Here is a 22,243-nt window from a genome sequence, read left to right as displayed (position 1 = left end):
TGCAAAAAGTAAAAAGAAAAAAGGTGCATTGAGTTGAAACGTGGCATACAACACATAAAACCATCGACATAATTAACCCAACGTGTTAAAAGTTATTGTCTTGTTTCTTTGCCTCAAATTTCAAACATTATAAAACTAAAAGGTCAATCAAAAAGCTAAATGCTTTGCTTTTCCAATTGCCTTTCCGTTGACCCTTAAATAACACATCCCAATATGGCAACATTTAACCCTACCTCAAACTAGGGTATTTAAAAAACTTCGATGACCCGAAAAAATTCGACCAGGGTCGATTGGGTTCAAGTAAATAAATGACTCGGACAATCTGAACCAACCCACCCTAAAAAATTTATAGTTGGATTTGAGTTGGGTTAATACAGGTTGTTTGGGTTGATCGAACAACTGGGTTTGGTTGAAAAACTATCCCAACCCGACCCAGTTCAACACACGAACATTGCCACCTCTGTTAATTAGTTATTAACCGATCTTCGCCTCATAATTATGTTGTTTAATACATACAAGATCGTGTTAGCACGAAGAGAAGAAGAATTGGGATATCAATGTGGATCATGACCAAACCTTTCTCCAAACTCCCAAAGTCTATACATATCTCTAACTCTTTGGAATTTCTAACTTAGTCAAAAACCTAACTCGTTTTACCTTCCATTTCTTATAGTTGCTGATTTAGACCATTCCACTATTATTCCACCTTATAAATATCGTCCTTCATGCATCCATTTTCACCATCCCAAACCCTTCTCTTCTTTGATATCTTTGTGTTCATAAAATGAAGCTCTCAAAGCTATTCCTTCTCATAGTTTTGATACTCATCTCTTATTCCACAACCCATGGATCCGAAGTTGAACCAAACAACAAAGACAACGACGAGCGTTTCGATCATCTTCCTTCAACAGATAGCGACAATTCTCCGCTCCGTGGCCTTCTCTTTAACTTCCAATCTCTACAAAAGGCTCGATTGACATGCAACATGTATCCAAGAGTGTGTCGAGCCAAGGGTAGCCCGGGGCCGGATTGCTGCAAGAAGAAGTGTGTGAATGTCGAGACCGATAGGAACAACTGCGGGATGTGTGGGAATAAATGTAAGTATTCAAGGATATGTTGCAATGGAAGGTGTGTGAATCCGATGTTCAATAAGAAGCATTGTGGAGGTTGTGGCAATGAGTGCAGCAAAGGAAGCTCTTGCGCGTATGGGATGTGTGACTATGCGTAGTTGAGCTGCAGCCCTTTGCATGGCTACGTATAGATGTGTATCATTTGTTAAGATTATGGATTAGGGTTGATATCATTTGATAGGGTTTGTGCATGCATGGCCATTCTTTGGTTTCTTAGTTTTCTTTAAGTTTGGTGTTTAATATTTTATGGAACATTTGAAAAGTTTGTATTGATTATTTTTAAGTTAATTGATATTGTATCATACCGTCATATATGAATGAAAATCGTTTATCTACGTTCTATAGACTATCATAAGTTCTATCAATTTCAACTTACGATTCAACGATTTCTCATTTCTCTTAATTTCTTTTGTTCATCCTCAATCTCTACAATTTTTTTTTTCAAAATATCATAACTTTAAATAGAAAAATATTTTATAGTTCAAGCTAAATTTTCAAAATAAATCCAACGTTATATAGGCTTCTAATAACGCTACTAAAAAGTATAATTTCTCTTTGTATCGAAATGTGAAAATATGTCAACACATTGTGTTCGGACTTTTTAAAATAATTTCTCATCACTCATACACATGTTTTGGCTCGTTATGTATCGTCATCAGCCTCACGATTTTAAAATGTGTCTACTAAGGAGAGATTTCCACGCCCAGTTTTCTCACAATCCACCCCTTGAGGGCCAGCATTCTCTCTGACACACTGCTTGGTGTCTGACTCAGATACCACTTGTAATAGCCCAATTTCCACCTCGAGTAGATATTGTCTGTTTTGACCTATTATGTATGAGCGTCAGCCTCATGATTTTAAAACACGTCTGTTAGTGAGAAGTTTCCACACCTTTATAATAAATGTTTCGTTCCTCTCTCTCCAACTGATACGAGATCACATTGAAGATAAAAATTTAAACTTTAATGCTTTATTAAGATGTATTAACAAAACTAGTTGATTTAAATCTAAGTTGAGAATGGTAGATTTGTTTAGAATGTAAATAAATGAATAATAAAACTGATGAGAAAGTCATGTTGATCATGTTCCTCCTTGGTGACAGGTGACTTCTGAAGCTACAAGAATTAATATCCATTTAAAAACCGGTTGACTTGACCCTAAAATCCCTCCATTCCCACCGTGTAACAATTAGGAAATGGCCTCATAACCTTCCATGAAATGCCCCAAACTTCATCACTGAGTTCACCACAAAAGCAGAGAAGAAACAGAACAAACCAGCTCTGTTTATTAGCTCACAATGGTTCGAGGCATTATCAGCCCCCCAAGATCCCGATCTTCCCCCAGAGAAAGCAGACCATTCAACAACAATGGAGCCACCAATCCACCGTCCAGACCCAATTACATGTCCCCACGCCGCCGCCCGACGACACCCATCAACGCCAACGAGCTGCGAACCCATAGAAAAGAACCCCAACCCACCGTCGTGAAACGCCCAACCAAACCCACCGATAGATCTTCAAACCCTCCACGCATCGACCCATCAAGACCCAATTCAAAGCTTGTCCCCTCAAGGCCAGCAGCCCCAAGCCCAAATGAGAGGAAATTAGACACCAAAACAGCGCCTAAAACCACCACTAGATTCTCTTCCCCTCGCCCAACCAAACCAATAACTCCACCGCCGTCGAAGAGCAATGGAAAAGGAGCAAGTGGGTCTGGTTCAAGATCCGATTTTTCTCGTGCCAAACCAAGCGATTCTCAAAAGGGTACTCCCAAAAACTTGCGGAGCGGTCGGTTGAATGATCAGCAAGATGAACAAATTGTTCGTAGTTATTCGGATGGATCTTATGGTGCTCGTACTCTTAGCGACCCTGATGTTCATAAGTTACATCAGCTTTCTCTTGATGGTAAGCCTTTACCCATTTTTAGATTCAAAAGGTTTATGTATGTATTTTGTGTCGAGGATTGTTGGTAGAAAGTCCCACATTCGCCAATTTAGAGAATGTTATATCTTCGTTGGTATGAGCAATATCGTACCAACGTAGAGATCTGTGATTCTTAACATGGTATCAGAGTCATGCCCTTAACATAGTTATGTCAATAAAATCTTCAAGTGTAGTCAAAAGTGACTCATGTGTCGAACGGAGATCTGTGATTCTTAACATGGTATGAGAGTCATGCCCTTAACATAGTTATGTCAATAAAATCTTCAAGTGTAGTCAAAAGTGACTCATGTGTCGAACAAAAAGTGTACTTTGTTCGAGAGCTCCAGAGAAAGGAGTTGAGTCTCGATTAAGGGGAAGCTCTTCGAGGGAAGCATAGACCTCAAGGGAGGCTCTTTGGTATACTTTGTTCGAGGGGAGGATTGTTGGGAGAGAGTACCACATTGACTAGTTTAGAGAATGATCGTGGATTTATAAGTAAAGAATATATCATACCAATGTGAAGATTCGTGATCCCTAACGTTCTTGAAAATCTTGTGTAGATAAGGATCTTGCGAACATCGTTCTTCATGCAAATTTGGTATATGAATCACTCGCCTCAGAAACAAAGGAAGAAGAATGTTCTTCCCAAGGCAATAATAGTTCAAGAATGTTTCAAATTTACAAGGAAATTGCATCCCATCATCAAGGAAACTCATCCATTACATCTTACATTACAAAGCTGAAGGCTTTATGGGATGAACTCGAGGCCTACATTGACATACCCAAATGTTCATGCGGTTCAACACAGAAACAGAGTGAGGAAATTGAAAGGGAAAAAGTCATGCAATTTCTTATAGGATTAAACGATTCTTATTCCACCATTTGTGCTCAAATTCTTCATATGAAGCCATTTCCAACGGTGGAAAAAGCTTGTTCTGCAATACTTCGTGAAGAAAAACGCAGGGAATTGGTGTTGTCATTGGAGATTGTTGCAGCCAAAGTGATCCAAAACAATTGGCTTCTTCAAAATGGTCATTCAATCAATGGTGATAATGAAGAAGTTGATCATATGAATCTTCAGGACCTGAAAGCTGATCAAAATGAAGTTATGAGTGTTCCCATTGAGCCATTGCTCATAGACCTTGGCTCTCCTGTTCGATGTTGAATGTTTTCAGCTCAAGAAAGCTTAGCTCCATGACTGGTGAGTAGCAGCTTGTACTCATTTATGAAATGCAATAGATATCGTTGAATTAATGCAAATAACCCATATCATGAACTGAATAGCTATTTTTTACTTTCTAAGGTAGAGGGAAGTTTAGTTTATTCTTCAAAAGTATGTAATTACTTGAAAATTCTCTATTATCTGATCGTCTAATCATTCGTAATGGTTTAGTTTTTTTGTTACGGGATTTACACTTTTTCAGAGATATCCACAAGGCGAACAGGGATGGAGAAACTTTTTCCGTCTCGTCCTATTCTCTATTCTAATCGTTAGTAGATATTGTTTGTTTTGGTCCGTTTGCTCACGGTTTAAAATGCATCTAATGATATTTCATAAGCAAACATATCCTCGCTTAGCCAACCGATATTGTCTGCTTTGTCCCATTGCTTGATGGTTTTAAAACGTCTGTGCAAGGGAGAGGTTTAACACGCTTATAAGGAATGTTTTGTTCCCCTCTCCAACCGATGTGGGATCTTGTAATCCACCCCCTTTAGAGGACCAGCGTTCTCACTGTGTCTAACTCTGAGATATTGTTTGTTTTGGCTTTGTTACGTATCATCGTCAGCCTCACAGTTTTAAAACGAGTATGTTAGGGAGAGATTTTCACATTCTTATAAGAAATGTTTCGTTCTCCTCTCCAACCGAAGTGAGATCTCATAATCCACCTCCTTAGGGGTCTAGTATCCCCGCTGACACACCGGCTCACTAATAGGGAATTTGACATGAGTAAGGCTGTACAATATAATCTCCCGTCCCTTTTAGTTGATGGGAAGAAATCTGTCTCCACCCCTACCTGTTTATCGTTTAAGCAGAAATTTTTTTGCTTCGTTCAAGATAAATCTCGAGACTTAAAAGTAATTGTTTATAGGCAATGAAGCCACATGATCAAGCAAGGTTAAAGGGTTAGGTGAAGCGAGGAAGGCACGTAGTTTACTGGCTCTCACATGCCGAACCCAATTCCAATTAATACTTTATGATAACATAGAGTCAGTAACCTTGTTTGCACACAATACTATAGAACAATGTCACATGCATAATCTTATACTTAATAATATTTAATCACTTAATTAATTAGTACAGATACAGATGCATTAAAATAATGTATGTTTTCTTTGTAAGTTTTTATTTCTTAGTTGTCAATAACCCCTTTTGCAGGAGCGTTCATACGATTTAATAATCTAATCGGCTCGAACTATTCAACCAAAACATAAAGGTTAGATTGAGTTGGGTTAGATTTTTTTTTCGAGTTTGAGTTGAGTTGAATTTTTGAAAAACTGAAATTTTGGGTCAATTCGCGCATTGTTTTTTGTCAGGTCAAACGGACCAATGGCCCTAGGAAGGGTTATAATGTCCCGATAATGTTGTAGTCAACGGTAAGCTTGGGTTGAGCATTTTAAGATTGTTTTGACCCATAAAAGGTATGAACACATCCTAATGAAGTTCCAAATTGATATAGAAACATGTGAGTCATATTGTTAAGATAGAGTATAGGCAAGGTTCAACTTTGGGACCTAACCTAGAGTTGGAATCGAGGAAAATATATGTACGAGTGTAATAGCCCAAGCTCACTGCCAGCAGATATTGTTAATTTAGCTTGTTACGTATTGTCGTCAACCTCATGTATTAAAACGGGTATTCTAGAGAGAGGTTTTCACACTCTTATAAACAATGTTTCGATCCTTCTCCAACTGATGTGGGATCTTACAATCCACCCCCTTAGGGGTCAGCATCCTTGCTGGCACACCGTCTAGTGTCTGGCTCTGAAACTATTTGTAATAGTCCAAGCCCACCCCTAGCAAATATTGTCCGCTTTGGCCCGTTACATATCATTGTCAGCCTCACAGTTTTAAAACGCGTCTTCTCAGAAGAGGTTTCCACACTCTTATAAGAAATGTTTCTTTCCCCTCTCCAATCGATGTGGGATCTTACAACGAGTGATGTGTATGACGGAGGGATGCTTAGTTCCACATGAGCCAAGTTCAATCAAAGAAGGAAGAACCACGCCTAAGGTTTGACAAAGCCACAAAGATGAACAGAAAAAGTATATCTAGTTTTGAGTTCTCCTTAACCCTGATCATAACTGAATGTAAGTCATGATGCCGCCCACACGGTTTGAAAAGTACGTGACACTACCCATAGTAATTCAATCTTTCTAATCATCTCACCCCCGCTCAATGGTAGTTTGTGCCCGCACGGTTCATACATGCATACACCCAACTTCATAAATGATATAAGAAAAACTTTGAGATCCAAATTATGTTCATGAAACTACATACATCATTACATCAAACGTTTGATAATCAACATTAAATGTTCATAAAATGTTAGTAAAATTACCCCTTGATGGGCATTGACAAGCCACCCATTGCACTAAAACAGCCTTTTCTCACGCTGCCTCAAAGAGAACTTAGACCAATAAGCTGATCGCATTATGTCCACTACAAGTTTAGAATGAAACACACAAAAACACCCAACTGGAAGGATCGCCACAGCTCCAATGCCCAATGGAATCTTCGCCTTTGTCTTATCATATGCAATAAAGAAGGCTGCACTGAAAGCCACCACCATGCATGCAATAGAAACGAATAGCGTCAATAGCCCAAACAATAGCTTGCTCGGCAACGACACTAAGAAATCTTCTTCTGCATAGCGGGACGTCAAGATTGATAAGAACGTGAGTATAGAAGTTGTAGACAACACTAGAGCTGCAACATCGGATATTACAAACACCGTAAACGCTTGATTCTGTCGAAATATAGGTATCCCTTCCTTGTCATCATTGCCTCCTGGAACTGTGAACGCTGCTGCGAAAACTACCGTCGCTATCAGCGTCGCCACTAGCATGCATGAGTTTGCCGTGTTTTTCATCCATTCCTCGCCTTGTTTTCGTAGTTGTTCGTGTTCTTTTGTAAAGAGCTCGCGGGGTGTTAGTTTATCAACTGGGTCTTGTGTTATCTTTACTTGGGAAAGCTCTGGAATTCGATCACATCTCATTTGAAGATGGGAGGATACTACGATCTTCTCTACTTCCTTCAAGTTCACAAAAGTTTAATTTTTAAATAATGTGACCACGAAACAAGTAAAAGAACAATAATAACAAAGAGAATTGAAAAGTTAAGTGCTTAAGGTTTCTTTGTTTCAAAAGATTCCTTCCCTCAGGTTGTCATTTATTGTTGTGACTTCTAATCCGGTGACTTTGTATGGTGACAGTATTTGTTTCGACATACTGACTCTGATACCAAATGTTGGATATGGCTCACGATCGAAATATGTCGAAACAAATAAAAGAAACAACAACAACAAAGAGAATTGAAGAGCTAAGTGTTTAACTGTGAGATCTCACATGGGTTGAGGAGGAGAATGAAACATTCTCTCAAGCATACGCGTTTTAAAAACCTTGAGGGGAAGTCTGAAAGAAAAAGCCCAAAGAAGACAATATCTGCTAGCAGTGGGGCTTTGGTGGTTACAAATGGTATCAAAGCCAGACACGAGGCAGTGTGCCAGCAAGGACGCTTGGTCCCGAAGGGGGTTGGATTTGGAGGTCTCACATCGATTGAAGAAGGGAACGAGTGCCAACGAGGACGCTGGACCCCAAAGAGAGGTGGATTGTGAGATCTCACATTGGTTGGGGAGGAGAACGAAACCTTCCTTAAGGGTGTGGAAACCTCATATGCGTTTTAAAAACCTTGAGGGGAAGCCCAGAGAGACAGACACGTTTTAAAAATCTTGAGAGGAAGCTCAAAAGGGAAAGCTAAAAAAAGACAATATTGGGTAGCAGTGGACTTGGGCTGTTACAAATGGAATCAAAGCCAAACACTGGACGATGTGCCAGTGAGGACGCTGGGCACCGAAGGGGGTGGACACGAGCCGGTATGCCAGCAAGGATGCTGGGACCTGAAGGGGGTGGATTGGGGGGTCCCACATCAATGAGGAGAACGGAACGAGGGCCAACGAGGACTCCAAAGGAGATGGATTGTGAGATCCCACATCAGTGAGGAGAAGTGTGGAAACCTCTCCCTAACGTGAGTCAAGGTTTCTTTGTTTCAAAATATCCCTCCCCTCAAATTGTCTTTTTTGCTTGTTTTCGATCGTGGACTATATCCAACAAACAATAATATCAGGGTGTAAATTTAAACCAAGAACCAAAAAAAAAAAAAAAAAAAAAAAAATCATACCTTGAACCATAGAAGCTCGCGTTGCATTTGTAAAGCTGCTCCTGAAACTCTACTCAAGTGATCTGGAGCTGCTAGTAATCCAGCTAAGTGTAGCATGTTGAATTGTTTTTTTCTATCATGAAAGTTGGCAAGAAAGTCCTTGAGTCCTCCTATCTCATATATTAAACTGAACACACTTTCTTGTCGATTTTCAACTGCTATATGAAATATGCTCTTGTCGTCATCATCAACTTTCCATAGCAGATCAGGATATGAACGAATGAGTATTATCAAGAACTCAGCGTTTCCAACTCTTGCAGCATCGTGCAACAACCTTGAAGGGTTTTTTATAAAACTATATAGCTCTCGTTTTGTAAGTTCCTTGACAACGAAATTCCATAGACGTTCCACTGTTTGATGGGCTAGTGTCTGCATCAAAGCTTTGTTGTAAAGTCCGTGAAAGCCTAGCAAGCACACAAAGATATAATCATGTCATTATATATGTAACGGTTCAAGCTCACTGCTAGTAGATATTGTCCGTTTTGACGCATTAAGTATCGTCATCAGCCTCACAGTTTTAAAATATGTCTACTAAGGAGAGGTTTCTACAACCTAACAAGAATGCTTCTCCAACAAATGTGGGGATCTCACAATCCACCCCTTTTGGGGCCTAACGTCCTCGCTAGCACACCATCTAGTGACTGACTTTGATACCATTTGTAACAATTCATGCCCACCGCTAGTAAATATTGTCTGTTTTGGCCTGTTATGTATAGTTGTTAGTCTGACGATTTTAAAACGTGTCTACTAGAGATAGGTTTTCACATCCTTACATAAGATGTTTCGTTTTCCTCTTCTTCAACTAGTGTGAGATCGAAAGCAAGGTTGATGTCTTACGAGAGTTTATGGATGTCTTCCAAAAGCTAAGCTCGGCGTGGCTACCAATGGCAGATGGTTTTCTAGCAAGTACATGCAAAGCTGTGTCGCCATTCTCCATTCTCTCCTTTGCTAATTCAGGTTTCTTTTTCAGAATTTCTAATGCTATATCTGGAAGGAAGAAAGAAAGAGTAAGAAATATATTAACAACATTTGTGAGTAATTTAGAATGAAATTTTAACCGCTCAAGCCCACAACTAGCAGATATTGTCTGCTTTGGCTCGTTACATATCACCGTCAGTCTCACAGTTTTAAAACGCGACTACTAGAGAGAAGTTTTCACACCTTTGTAAAGAATGTTTCATTCCCCTCTCCAACCAACGTGGGATCTCACAATCCACCCGCTCTGGGGCCCAGCATCCTCACTAGTATTCCTTTGAGTGATTGGCTATGATACCATTTGTAACAGTCTAAGCCCACCGCTAGCGAATATTGTCCGCTTTGGCCTATTACGTATCACCGTCTGCCTCACGGTTTTAAAATGAGTCTACTAGGGAGAGGTTTCTATATCTTTATAAAGAATATTTCGTTCCCCTTTACAACCAATATGGGATCTCACAATCCACCTCTCTTGGAGGCCAACGTCCTCGCTGGCACACCACTCAGTGCCTGGCTCTGATACCATATGTAACAGCCCAAGTCCACCGCTAGCAAATATTGTCCGCTTTGGCTTGTTACACATCACCATCAGCCTTACGGTTTTAAAACATATCTACTAGGGAGAGGTTTCCACACCCTTATAAAGTGTTTCATTCCCCTCTCCAACCAACATGAAATCTCACAATCCACCCTTTTTGGAAGCCTAGCATTCTCGCTAACACACCACTCGGTCCTAGCTCTGAAATCATCTGTAACAACTCAAGCCCACCACTAGCAGATATTATCCGCTTTGCCCCGTTACGTATCGTTGTCAGCCTCACGGCTTTAAAATGTGTCTACTAGGGAGAGATTTCCACACCTTTATAAAGAATGTTTCATTCCCCTCTCTAACCAATGTGGGATCTCACAATCCACTCCCTCGGGCGCCCAACATCCTTGTTAGCACACAGTTCGGTGACTAGTTATGATACCATTTGTAACAGCCCAAGCTCACTACTAGCAAATATCATCATCATCCTCACGGTTTTAAAACATGTCTACAAGGGAGAGGTTTCCACACCCTTATAAAGAATGTTACGTTCCCATCTCCAACCAACACAACACAGAATCTCACAAAAACAAAACTTAACATGAATAAGGATAGAAGCACAACCGTAATAGTCAGTGGAAATGGTTTCAATAAGAAGCTCAATCTGTTCAGAAGTATCCAAAGCTTCAAATTTAGTCTTGGAGAATAGAAAAGAAGCCATGTCTTTGCGTTTGTAAGCTACCGCCATTAGAACAGGGGTTGGTTTATAAAGATCATGAAGATCTGGAAGATCAGGATTCTTGTCAACCATTACTTTAGCAATCCTTACAACTCCTGATGCAGCTGCAAAAGCAAGAGCAGTGTTTCCCTTCTCATTTTTTGCAGCTAAGTCAGCTGGAGACGTAAGTTCAACCAAATTTTCAACAAAATGAATATGCTTTGCAGCAGCAGCAATATGAAGAGCAGTTTCATCAGCATCAGTAATCTTCATAGTAATAGTTGATGAATCTATGTCAAATATAGATTTGGCTATCTTCCAATCACCCTTTAAAGCTGCTTGATATAACCCAACTTTTAATGGAAGGTATGCTCTCTTCTTTTTGGCTGCACATACAAACAAACCATCAATAATGGCACGGCCCAAACTCACCGCTAGCTGATGTTGTCTTCTCTGGATTTTCCCTTTTGGTTTTCATATCCTTATAAATATGTTGTGTTTACCATTTATAATAGCCTAAGCCCACCGCTAACAGATATTGTCCTCTTTGGGCTTTGTCCGTGCTAGCAAATATTGTCCTCTTTGAGCTTTCCCTTTCGGGTTTTCCCTCAAGATTTTCAAAACGCGTCTGCTAGGGAGAGGTTTCCACACCCTTTATAACAGCCTAGGCCCACCGTTAGCAAATACTGTCCTCTTTGGGCTTTCCCTCAAGGTTTTTCAAACGTGTCTATTACGAAAAGGTTTTCACGCCCTTGTAAAAAATGTTTTGTTTACCATTTATAACAGCCTAAGCCCACCGCTAGCAAATATTGTCCTCTTTGGACTTTCCCTTACGGATTGTCCCTCAAGGTTTTTAAAACGCGTCTGCTAGGGGAGGTTTTCATACCCTTATAAAGAATGTTTCATTTACCATTTATAACATCCTAAGCCCACCGCAGATATTGTCCTCTTTGGGTTTTCCCTCTCGGGTTTCCCCTCAAGATTTTTAAAACACGTCTACTAGGGAAAGGTTTCCACACCCTTCTAAAGAATGTTTCGTTCTCCACTCCAACGGACGTGAAATCTCACAATAACCAAAACACAAGAATCTTAGATAGATGAAAATACCATTGCAAAGAATAAAATGATGGCTGGGATCTGCAGCATTGCCCTGATTTTCTTGTCCCTGTGCTCCAGTTTCAGAGCGATCGCCATCGGTCGACGGTCGAGCAGTGGCATTGTTATCGCTCTCTTCTCCTCCATCGACATCGGCATCGTCGGCCTCAGCAGCAGAAGCTTTGTCCTGAGCGGACCAAGTGATATTAGCATCAAGATATTTATGGTTGGAAGAACCCCATTCATCGCTAACAAGAGGCCTATGAGGTGGTGGCGTTGCTGGTTCTTCTCCATTTGGATTGGATTCATAAGTGGGATTTGAAGTTGGAGAAGGAACATCGTCTTCTTTAAAGAGAACCCTCACTGAATTTTTCATATCCTTCTGCACTACTTTGCTCATCTCTCAGATCTTTCAAACACCTTCAAATTTTAAATTTTTACATCAAAATGAAGAACTTGGATGCCATAAAAATGGAGTCTTTTCTTACTGTAACGGTCAATAAGATTTTTTTATTTATTTATTTATTTTTTTTGAATAAAGTACATGGTAGGTGATATATGTATAATAAATATACTGGCTACTTGTTTAACTCCAAATATTTATTCATGTCGTGACACTCTAAGATTACATCCAAATGAAAGTGATTCTGAAGATAGGATAATTAAGAAATGTTTAAAAAAATTGAGTCACTGTATATATCAACAATGTGTTCCTTTCTTTTCAGTGGCTCAATCATCGAAACTTCATGGTTAAACGTGCTTTACTTAGAGCAATACTATGTTGGGTGACATCTTGAAAATTTCCTAGGATAAAGCATGCTAGAGAAATTCGTGTTGGTCTGTGAGGATAGTTTTTATTCTTAAGAAGCGAGGAATAGGTAACGTGTATGAGAGAAAGGCTTCTCCTAATAAGATGTGGTGATAGTTTTTATTCTTAAGAAGCGAGGAATAGGTAACGTGTATGAGAGAAAGGCTTCTCCTAATAAGATGTGGTTTGGGGACGGAGCTGGTGGGCATGTGACACCTGAGTAAAGGAAGGGTACATGGGACTCGTGTTGGTTTATGGGGATAGTTTTTGCTCTTAAGAAGCGAGGAATAGGTAATTTGACCATGTCATAAAGGATGCAACAAGTGTTGGATTCAGATTCTGAATCTTGAGCATGAGTCGTTATAAACTAGCTAAGGTGGTATATTTTTTAACAATAGGCCTAAAGAAGTCTATTTGACTTGAATTCTCGACCAAAAATGAGGAGAGAGTGCATAGAGATTTTTTTCTAATTAGCTAAAAAGGGTCAGAGACGGGAATTACATTTATCGTCTTCGTTCCCGCTCCTGAACTCATATATAAAGGCTTATGGATAAACATGAAAATATATGAACATAAAAAAATGACTAAGAACGAATCTCGAAAAGCAACGGTAACATCCATAAATTAAATAGTACAATACGCTTAGGATTTACGAGGAGGGAAGCTCCCCGACAAATTGGTTAAGAAATAAAAATAAATAAATGAGAGACAACCTAAAAGTCAAAGTCAAAGTCTTTTTTCTTTTTTTTTTTTTAATGTTCAAATTTGTTTTTCATTTTCTTCGGACTTTTCCAACCAATTCAATTCTGTTCATATATATATATATATTTTTTTTAAAAAAAGATGATTTGAAAATGAAACTGAGATATCATGCTAGATTTGGTAGAGATATATAGAATCTTTGAAAGCTATATTTAGTAAACTGAAACGATATATATATATATATATATATATTTATTAGACAGTACCGTCAAAATTTACTTTCTCCTGTATTCTCTTGATGTACATACCTCATCAATATAAAACATTTAGCCAATATTCCCCTTGTGTTTTGTTTTTTGTGTTCATCTTGATTGAGTGTGTGCGTTGTTGAGCGATGCGATCCTAACAATTGGTATCAGAGCTAACAACTGGTATCGATCCTAATAATTGAGATATCATGGAATGAACAAACTAATAATAAGCTTGTCGTAATAGTCGCATGAGGTCACTGTCTGATATAACCTAAGTCGTACGATTATGGACCAACCCAATTCAACGGTCTTCTTTTTTCTAACCTAAGAAGAACCATTGAAACCCCCTAATTGAAAGTATATTCTCTTGGGCTTGCTGATGATGGTTCATGTAGGCTTGGGTCATGGATAGTTCAATGTGTTCATTAATGTCGGACTCAGAAATGTGGATCATCCAAGGCATATTAGCATGACGTACTTCTCCTATTTGGATCGGGGAGCCAAAATTGTACAACGAACCTTTTTGTTCCAGGCGTGCGATTGTAGAGGCCCAACTGAAAGAAAGGGTCGTTCAAAAAACGCCCGAACGGAGTGTCCTTTTGAGTTTTTCACTGTACTTGCGTTACCAAACAATTGGTAATGACGTAATCCAATGTGTATGAATAAAAAAATCTCTAATGCATACAATTATTATTTGTATATGGTTCATTGCCCAGCTGTATAGCTTACTATGCTGTATTTGAAGGCTACTACCAAACTCCATTCCAAAGCAAAGATGATGAAGTTGACTTCAATGTGTCAACCCCTCACGATGCCTAGGCCTTTCGGTGGTCGGAGCCGATTACGAGCAGTGATGCAGATACTAAAAAGGACGGCAATGGCATCGACTATGAAACGAAAACTTAGACGCACATGGGTTGCCCGTGCAAGGGGATCAGTGACCATTAAACTCTAACAAACACCACAACTGAACTTAACCATTTTAAACTCATGCACACAAGAAACTATAACGACCCATGTCTAGGATTCGAAATTTGAATTGGCTACAACATTCTCTTACATCTCTTACAACATAGTCACGTTACCTACTTCTCACTTCTTAAGAGTGAAGAATACTCCCACGGACCAACACGAGACCTTCCAGCATGTTTTGTCCTCACTCACAAACATCCTAGGAAAACACTTAGGAGTCACTCAACATAGAATGATTCCAAGTAAAACACGCTTAACCATGAAATTTCTATGATGGAGCCACATAAAAGAAATGGGCACTAAGACCACACCTGAATGAGAGCGATCTTGAGAATAGCACGACTAAGAAAAGTTTAAAGGAAATAAAAGTTCTCTGCTTTAAGGGATCTGGGCACTGCCCCGAAGTTCTTATTATTGTTACATAGGTACTAACTTTCATTTTCTTTAAGCATTTTTTAGTTATCTTATTCTCAAGATCGCTCTCATTCGAATCTGATCTCGATAAATTCATGCACCTTTCTTTTACTCGGGTGTCGCAAGAACTAAACCGTCGATTCAAAGTGATTATTTAAGCACAATAAGTCCACATGTAATTACACAATTATCCACAAATGTTGGATTAGAAAATATTATTAAATTGTTTAAATATAATATTGACCCCTCAAAATTGCCTACTAAATTGGGTCTTAAAAAAGTAAAAATAATCAGAAAAAGACAAAGTTGAAACTCGCGCACTTAAAATATTATTTATAAACACATGTGACTGTGATGTCCATTTTTTTAATTATTATTTATTTTTCATTAAGTGGTATAGTTATGTATCATTTTTGTATTTTATTTTCTGACAAAAATGAGCCAATGACAGCTGTAATTCGGAAGGTCAATCTATTACCCATCGGATCTTGAATACACGTTGACTTCAATGTTCTCCTTTCTCTGTCTTCCACGTCATTTTTAATTTAAATTACCAATTTACCACTTTTAAATAAACTCCAGCTCACTTTAAATTTTTATTCTAAATATTGATTAATGAAGACTTAACAATAATAATTAAAATACATTTTTATAATAATTTTAAAGACTAAATTCTAGAGTGTGCACGTTTGAGTTGAGTTAGCTTGAAAAAACTTTAGGACCAATCAGTAATCTCGATTAGGTTAGGTTGGTAACACGAGTAACCTGAACAAAGTTTACCGTCCAATCCAGGATTTGGTTGGGTTGGGTTGGGTTGTTGAGTCGTTCTTTTTATTTTTTTTTTTAAAAAAAATCATATTTATCTATAATATATGTTATATTAATAACTAAAATCTCGTGAAATTTAAATATCAGCCATTTACAAGTTACAGCACCGATATTAAATATTTATAATCATTTTTTTAAGGTAAAGTAGAATTGGGTTTTGTTGTAACCTTATTTTCGGGTTGATCGAGTTGACTTGACTAGAAACATATCAATCAACTTGCAAATTGAATTGAATTTTTGAGTTTTTAAAAATTCAACTCAACTCAAATGGAAAAAAAAATCTAACATAATTTAACTTTTATTGTAACAACTCAAGCTCACTGCGAGCAGATATTATCCTCTTTAAGCTTTCGCTTACGAATTTTTCAGTTTTAAAACACGTATGTATGTTAGGGAGAGATTTCCACACCTTTATAAAGAATGTTTCATTCTCACCTCAACATGGGAGTGGACGGTAAGATCCTACATCGATTGGAGAAAAGAACAAAACATTGTTTATAAATGTGTGAATATCTCTCCCTAGCATACACATTTTGAAAATCTTGAGGAAAACCCCAAATACGACAATATCTACTAGTGGTGAGGTTGGACGGTTACATGTATAGTTTGTATCGGGTAGTTCACATGGATCGAAATGTCCACTAATGTGAAAACTCCTAAAGTAGATCTTGATTAATGTACAATTAACATGTCAATTATAGTTAAATTTGACCAAGTAAATGTATTAAAATAATAATTATTAAAAAAAAAAAAAAAAAAAAAAAAAGACCATGCATAAAATTATTAGTATATGGTCGGCAGGCCGCTCGAGATTATCCCATAGTCAAAAGGGTTCATTAAGATTCAATCGCTCATCATTCCACACCAAAGATGATACCCTTTACACGCAGGCCTTCTACTTCTTCTTCAGCTAAATCAACCCCCGGCCGTCACGACGGCAAGGCTGTTCGGTGGTCGGAGCCGGTCACCGGCGTTGACTCTCCTGCAGTAGAGGACCGGAATGCCGTCAACAACGATGAAGACGACGACGACTTTGAGGTCGGTGAAGATGAGTCGCCGGCGCGTGGGGATGAAGAAAATCCGCTACCGCTTGAGATTTACGGCAAACCGTTAGATCCCAAGACTAAAGATGTGAGCTGGCCTATGTCCAAATTTCACAGCTTCAGATTTTCCAGTAAGTTTTTACTCTTCCCATTTTAACCTCTAATTTACTTTAATTTACCTTTTAGTCCTTAATTTAGTATCTATAAATAAATAAATAAACAATAATAATAATAATAATAATAATAATAATAATAATAATAATAATAAATTTCTTTTGTCCCTGCCCATGGCCCTAGTACGTGTACCAATAAATGTCATTTCTGATATTAGGTAGGAATTAAAATCAATAATATCAATAAAATTCCTCAACTTTCAATTTATTCAATTTTGGGTATTGTTTTTATTTTTGTTTCTTATTTTAAAATATTTATTTTTTATATTATCAATTATTTATTCATGATATAAAAATTTTGGCTTTTATTTGATAATTATTTTATTATTTGTTATCTACTTTATTTATATATATATATATATAAACATTAATCCAATTTTTTAGAACTAAAAAAAATTATATATATATATTTTTAAAAAATAAGTAAAAAGAGTCTTATTTACCTCAAATGCCCTCAATAAAAAATAATAATAATAGCTTTAGGATAGTGAATATTTGCAAGAAGAGGGCTACTGATGGACTCGATGATCAAAGATTTATTCGATCTTTAGGAAAGAAGCCAACGTCATATATGAAGCTCATCAGAAGACTTCAAAAATATATTAGTATAAAGGAGTTACTCCGTTCAAAGAGAGTAGTTGATTAGAACATAGATGATTTAGATAGGCCACGTGAGAAGGTGAAGAGACATAAGAGGGATCACTCGTGATCAGATTTGTCTAGTCGGCCTGTAATGAAATAAGTTGTGTTTATGGGTATAATAATTACATGCAAGTCGTTCATTTACGAGTTATTTGTACATACAATTGAGTTAAAAGTCTATTTTACCCCTGTAATTACCTCTTGCACCTCTAAGTGTCATTCATCCTTGATTAACAATTTGTTTATGATCCAATTATGAACTAAGTCGGTGAACACCCATGGTTCAAGTTTTAAAATAAGCAATTACTTCCTCTAGAAGGATGTTATATTCTCTAGTTTGGTCAAGTCCCTAAAATGATAGACTTATTGAATCAGTTACAAAAGCCAGTCCCACTCATGCAAATCAAAAAACAAACCCAACATGCAGAAGTTCATAGGTCAAGTTTTATCCCATGAAATATCAAATTTCTCAATTAGTAGATTTATAAAGAAATATTAAATATTTTTTTGTATCGATCTTTTAGACTATTTTTTAAACATGATTCTCTTATATGTCAACGGCAGATTATTCAATAAATCACGAGAGATCGTCCTCGTATAAATACATCGTTAAAATTTAATTAGTGATAACTTGGACTCAAATGCTCGAACTCTTAACTTGTTACACTTTAACCCGTTACATTTTACAGAGAGTCGAAGAATGGACAATCGTCCACTGCGTGTTCAACTATACCAAGCTGCACAAAATGGCGACTGGAAGACTGCAGAGTACATGAATAATCTGCATCCAGGAGTCCTCACTATGGTCATAAGCGACCGATGTGAAACCGTTCTTCACATAGCAACTCGAGCCAAGAAGGCTTCTTTTGTGAAGGAATTGGTGAACTTCCTCGACCGACATGACTTGGGCTTGAAAAACAAATATGGAAACACAGCCCTTTGCATCGCTGCAGCCTCAGGCGCGGTCGACATCGCCAAGCTAATGGTCTCCAAGTTCGAAGCTTTGCCGCTCATTCGTGGGTCCGGAAATTCAACCCCAGTTTTGATTGCCGCTAGATACAAACACAAGCACATGGTCTCCTATCTCCTCTCCAAAACCCCCGTCTATGGCTCCGCCATTCAAGAGCAAATGGAGCTTCTCGTTGGCGCCATCTCGGCCGATTATTATGGTTTGTTTTGAACTTTTGTTAGGAATCACGACTGTTCATAATGGTATGATATTGTCCACTTTGAGTGTAAGCTCTCGTGACTTTGCTTTGGGGCTTCTCCAAAAGGCTCATACCAATGAAGAGAGTCATCTAACACCTCCACTTAATCGAGGTTCGACTCCTTTTTCTTTTGGAGTCCTAACACCTCCCCTTAATCGAGGCTCGACTCCTTTTTCTTTTGGAGTCCTAACACCTCCCCTTAATCGAGACTCGACTTCTTTTTCTTTTGGAGTCCTTTGTTCGACATTTGAGGAGATTCTATTGGCATGACTAAGTTTAGGGTATGACTCTGATACCATGTTAGAAATCACAACTCTCCACAATGGTATGATATTGTCCACCTTGAGCATAAGCTCTCATGACTTTGCTTTGGGCTTCCCCAAAAGACCTCATATCAATGGAGAGAGTATTCTTTGATTATACTTTCATCCAATATTGTCTACCTTTGAGTATAAGCTCCGGTGGCTTTGCTTTTGGGCTCCTCAAAAGGCATTATACCAATGGAGATGTATTCTTTACTTATAAATTCATGATCAGCCAATGTGGGACAATCCTTAACAACTTCATGATTGCTTTCTTCTACAGATATAGCTTTGCTTATTTTAAAGTGGAACCCGTTGTTAGTTCTCGAGCGAGACTTCAATGACGATACGCCGTTGCATATCATGGCTCGTAGGTCGAATGCAATTGGTAAGAAAAACAAGCCAACCCGGTTGCAATCGTATATTATTGATTGCGAAGAACAAACATCTAATCTCTTGATCAAAGGTATATATTGTAATCAATTGAGCTAGCTTGTTTTTTTTACTCGATTCGTTTTTTAATTTGATCTATCTATAGGAATCAAGCGTATGCACAAACATAAACTCATGCAAATTCAAGCTCATCAAATGGTTGAATTGATGTGGAGTGTTGTTTTGGATGAGATACCTGAAGATGAGATATTGCAGTTCATCATGTTTCCCACGAGTATCTTGCATGATGCTGCAAGAGTTGGAAATGTTGAATTTTTGAGATTGATCATCAATTCATACCCTGATCTTGCTTGGAAAGTTGATAGCGATCGAAAGAGTATATTTCATGTAGCGGTTGAAAATCGTCAAGAGAGTGTTTTTAGTTTAATTTATGAAATGGGTGAGTTCTTGGATTACTTACCATTCTATTTTGATGAGGAAAATATCAGCTTGCTTGAACTAGCGGCGAAAAAGGCGGATCTAAATCATCTCAATCGAGTGTCGGGAGCTGCCTTTCAAATGCATAAAGAGCTTCTATGGTTTAAGGTACTTTTTTTTTTTTTTTTTTTGTTGTCTTTTTTAATATGATGTGAGCGTATTGTTTATTAAGGGAAAGATCGTGGGTTTATAAGTAATGAATGTTACCTCTATTGGTATAAGGTTTTTTGGGAAACCAAAAACAAATCCATGAGAGCTTATTGTCTAAGCCGACCGCTAGCAGATATTGTCTTCTTTGGGATTTTCCTTTCGGATTTTCCCTCAACGTTTTTAAAACGGATCTGTTAGGTAAAGGTTTCTACACCCTTATAAAGAATGCTTCGTTCTCCTCCCCAACTCCCCAACCAAGGTGGAATCTCACAATCCACCCTCTTTGGGGCTCAGTGTCCTCGTTGGCACTCGTTCCCTTCTCTAATCGATGTGGGACTCCCCAATCCACCGGGGCCTAGCGTCCTTGTTGGCATACCGCCTCGTGTTCACCCCCACCGGGGTTCAGCCTCCTCGTTGGCACGTTGCCCGATGTCTGACTCTGATACTATTTGTAACAACTCAATCCCACCGGTAGAAGATATTGTCCTTTTTGAGCTTTCCCTTTTGCGCTTCCCCTCAAGGTTTTTAAAACGCGTCTACTAAGTAGAGGTTTCCACACCCTTTTAAAGAATGCTTTGTTCTTCTCTCCAACCGACGTGGGATCTCACAACCACCCTCCTTCCGTGCACAACGTCCTCACTGACACACTATTCGATGTCTGACTTTGATAGCATTTGTAACGGCCTAAATCCACTGCTAGCAGATATTGTCCTCTTTGAATTTTTCCTTTTGAACTTCCCCTCAAGGTTTTTAGAACACATCTACTAGAGAGAGGTTTTCACACCCTTATAAACAAATGTTCTGTTTCCTCCCTAACCAATATGGGATCTCACAATCCATCTCCTTTCGGGGCCCAAAATTCTCACTGGCACTTGTTCCCTTCTCCAATCAATGTAGAACCTCCCAATCCACGTCCTTCGGGGTCCAGCGTCCTTACTGACACACCACCTCGTGTTAGGTTAGCAGAAATCTAGCATATGTTTCTACTAGCGGTACCATTACAGAGTAACGGGTAGCTTTTAAACTATCTCTTTAATGCTGAGTAGTGATTCAATACATGTGTTTCTAAACTAAAGTTATGCAATTGAAGGAAGTGGAGAAGATCGTAGAGCTTACAATGAGGAGAAAGAAAGGAAAGCGAAACCCACGTGAATTATTCACCAAAGAGCACCAAAACCTAGTGGAAGAAGGAGAAAAATGGATGAAGAAAACAGCAAATTCATGCATGTTGGTTGCAACTCTAATAGCCACCGTAGTTTTTGCCGCAATCTTCACCGTACCAGGCGGCAACAACAACAACCACGACATCAACACCGGCTCGCCTCTCTTTCTCCGCCACAAATGGTTCACAGTGTTCGTGATATCAGATGCAACCGCTTTGATATCATCTTCAACATCGATACTATTGTTCTTGTCGATCCTCACATCGCGTTGTGCCGAAGAGGACTTCCTAATTTGGTTGCCATTAAAGTTGGTGTGCGGCCTTGGAACACTGTTCTTGTCAGTGCTGAGCATGGTGCTAGCTTTCAGTGCTACGTTCTTCCTGTTCTATGGGAAAGATACGGATTGGGTTCCTTTGCTTGTTGCTGGGATGGCGATTGTTCCAGTTTATTGCTTTGGTGTGCTTCAGTTTAGGCTTTGGGCTGATGCGGTAGCTGCTTTGCAGGCTTCTTATTACTTGTATTTCAAGAATTGGAAGTTCATGTTGTTCTGATCTCTTAATCATTTGTTCTTTCCATAAAATCTTCCCATAAAGGTGGAACTCGAGTATTTATATGAGAACCCTTTTAGCGTTTTTGTGTTCTGTTTGTAAATTAGGTTAAAGAGTGAACAAAATCGAATCGAATAGAGGTCGATTTGCTTTTCCCTTCTTTGCTCTATGGTTTGATGTTTTATTGTGATATCTCACATTAGTTGGGGAGGAGAACGAAACACTTTTATAAGAGTGTGGAAACCTGTTCCTAGGAGAAGCCCGAGAGGAAAAACCCAAATCAGACAATATCTCCTAGTCGTAGGCGCCGGCTAGCGGTGGGCTAAAGGGTGTGGAAAGCCCAAATACGACAATATCTGTCGAA

The 22,243-nt window shown here is 38.6% G+C and overlaps 4 protein-coding genes across 4 annotated transcripts; 3 read left to right on the top strand and 1 right to left on the bottom strand.

The window, feature by feature from the left end:
* The first annotated feature begins 745 nt into the window (after positions 1-745).
* Positions 746-1,465, top strand: LOC147791333 (protein GRIM REAPER-like). Its single transcript, XM_087127185.1, has one exon. The coding sequence runs from the start codon at positions 785-787 to the stop codon at positions 1,226-1,228; it is 444 nt and encodes a 147-aa protein (XP_086983311.1). The 5' UTR covers positions 746-784; the 3' UTR covers positions 1,229-1,465.
* Positions 1,466-2,271: 806 nt separating this feature from the next.
* LOC111802521 (uncharacterized) lies at positions 2,272-4,452 on the top strand. Its single transcript, XM_023686926.2, has 2 exons — positions 2,272-3,034; positions 3,613-4,452. Exons 1-2 carry the CDS (start codon positions 2,428-2,430, stop codon positions 4,215-4,217), a joined length of 1,212 nt encoding a protein of 403 aa, XP_023542694.2. The 5' UTR covers positions 2,272-2,427; the 3' UTR covers positions 4,218-4,452.
* A 1,970-nt stretch (positions 4,453-6,422) lies between these two features.
* Positions 6,423-12,287, bottom strand: LOC111802453 (uncharacterized). The gene is made up of 5 exons (XM_023686828.2): positions 11,818-12,287; positions 10,617-11,096; positions 9,326-9,475; positions 8,450-8,892; positions 6,423-7,304 (listed from the first exon to the last, which is right to left on the bottom strand). The coding sequence occupies exons 1-5, from the start codon at positions 12,203-12,205 to the stop codon at positions 6,645-6,647; spliced, it is 2,121 nt and encodes a 706-aa protein (XP_023542596.2). The 5' UTR covers positions 12,206-12,287; the 3' UTR covers positions 6,423-6,644.
* Positions 12,288-16,604: 4,317 nt separating this feature from the next.
* On the top strand, positions 16,605-21,950 carry LOC111802456 (uncharacterized). The gene is made up of 5 exons (XM_023686831.2): positions 16,605-16,954; positions 18,328-18,807; positions 19,432-19,614; positions 19,687-20,126; positions 21,259-21,950. The coding sequence occupies exons 1-5, from the start codon at positions 16,651-16,653 to the stop codon at positions 21,880-21,882; spliced, it is 2,031 nt and encodes a 676-aa protein (XP_023542599.2). The 5' UTR covers positions 16,605-16,650; the 3' UTR covers positions 21,883-21,950.
* Positions 21,951-22,243: the final 293 nt, after the last annotated feature.

This window comes from Cucurbita pepo, chromosome 9, assembly GCF_057944985.1.
Source record: "Cucurbita pepo subsp. pepo isolate OVF chromosome 9, ASM5794498v1, whole genome shotgun sequence".
NCBI classification, from domain to species: Eukaryota; Viridiplantae; Streptophyta; class Magnoliopsida; order Cucurbitales; family Cucurbitaceae; genus Cucurbita; species Cucurbita pepo.
Note: the sequence above shows the minus strand (reverse complement) of the source record. Positions and strands in the feature narration are given on the sequence as shown.

Excerpts from the sequence above, each read along its gene's own strand:
- LOC111802453 (XM_023686828.2), bottom strand. The coding sequence starts at position 12,205 with ATGAGCAAAGTAGTGCAGAAGGATATGAAAAATTCAGTGAGGGTTCTC. Across the intron at positions 11,097-11,817 it reads TCATTTTATTCTTTGCAATG|CCAAAAAGAAGAGAGCATAC; the intron begins GTATTTTCATCT and ends TTGTATGTGCAG. Across the intron at positions 9,476-10,616 it reads CATTTCCACTGACTATTACG|ATATAGCATTAGAAATTCTG; the intron begins GTTGTGCTTCTA and ends TCTTCCTTCCAG.
- LOC111802521 (XM_023686926.2), top strand. The coding sequence starts at position 2,428 with ATGGTTCGAGGCATTATCAGCCCCCCAAGATCCCGATCTTCCCCCAGA. Across the intron at positions 3,035-3,612 it reads ACATCAGCTTTCTCTTGATG|ATAAGGATCTTGCGAACATC; the intron begins GTAAGCCTTTAC and ends AATCTTGTGTAG.
- LOC147791333 (XM_087127185.1), top strand. The coding sequence starts at position 785 with ATGAAGCTCTCAAAGCTATTCCTTCTCATAGTTTTGATACTCATCTCT.
- LOC111802456 (XM_023686831.2), top strand. The coding sequence starts at position 16,651 with ATGATACCCTTTACACGCAGGCCTTCTACTTCTTCTTCAGCTAAATCA. Across the intron at positions 19,615-19,686 it reads ATCTAATCTCTTGATCAAAG|GAATCAAGCGTATGCACAAA; the intron begins GTATATATTGTA and ends ATCTATCTATAG. Across the intron at positions 20,127-21,258 it reads AAGAGCTTCTATGGTTTAAG|GAAGTGGAGAAGATCGTAGA; the intron begins GTACTTTTTTTT and ends ATGCAATTGAAG.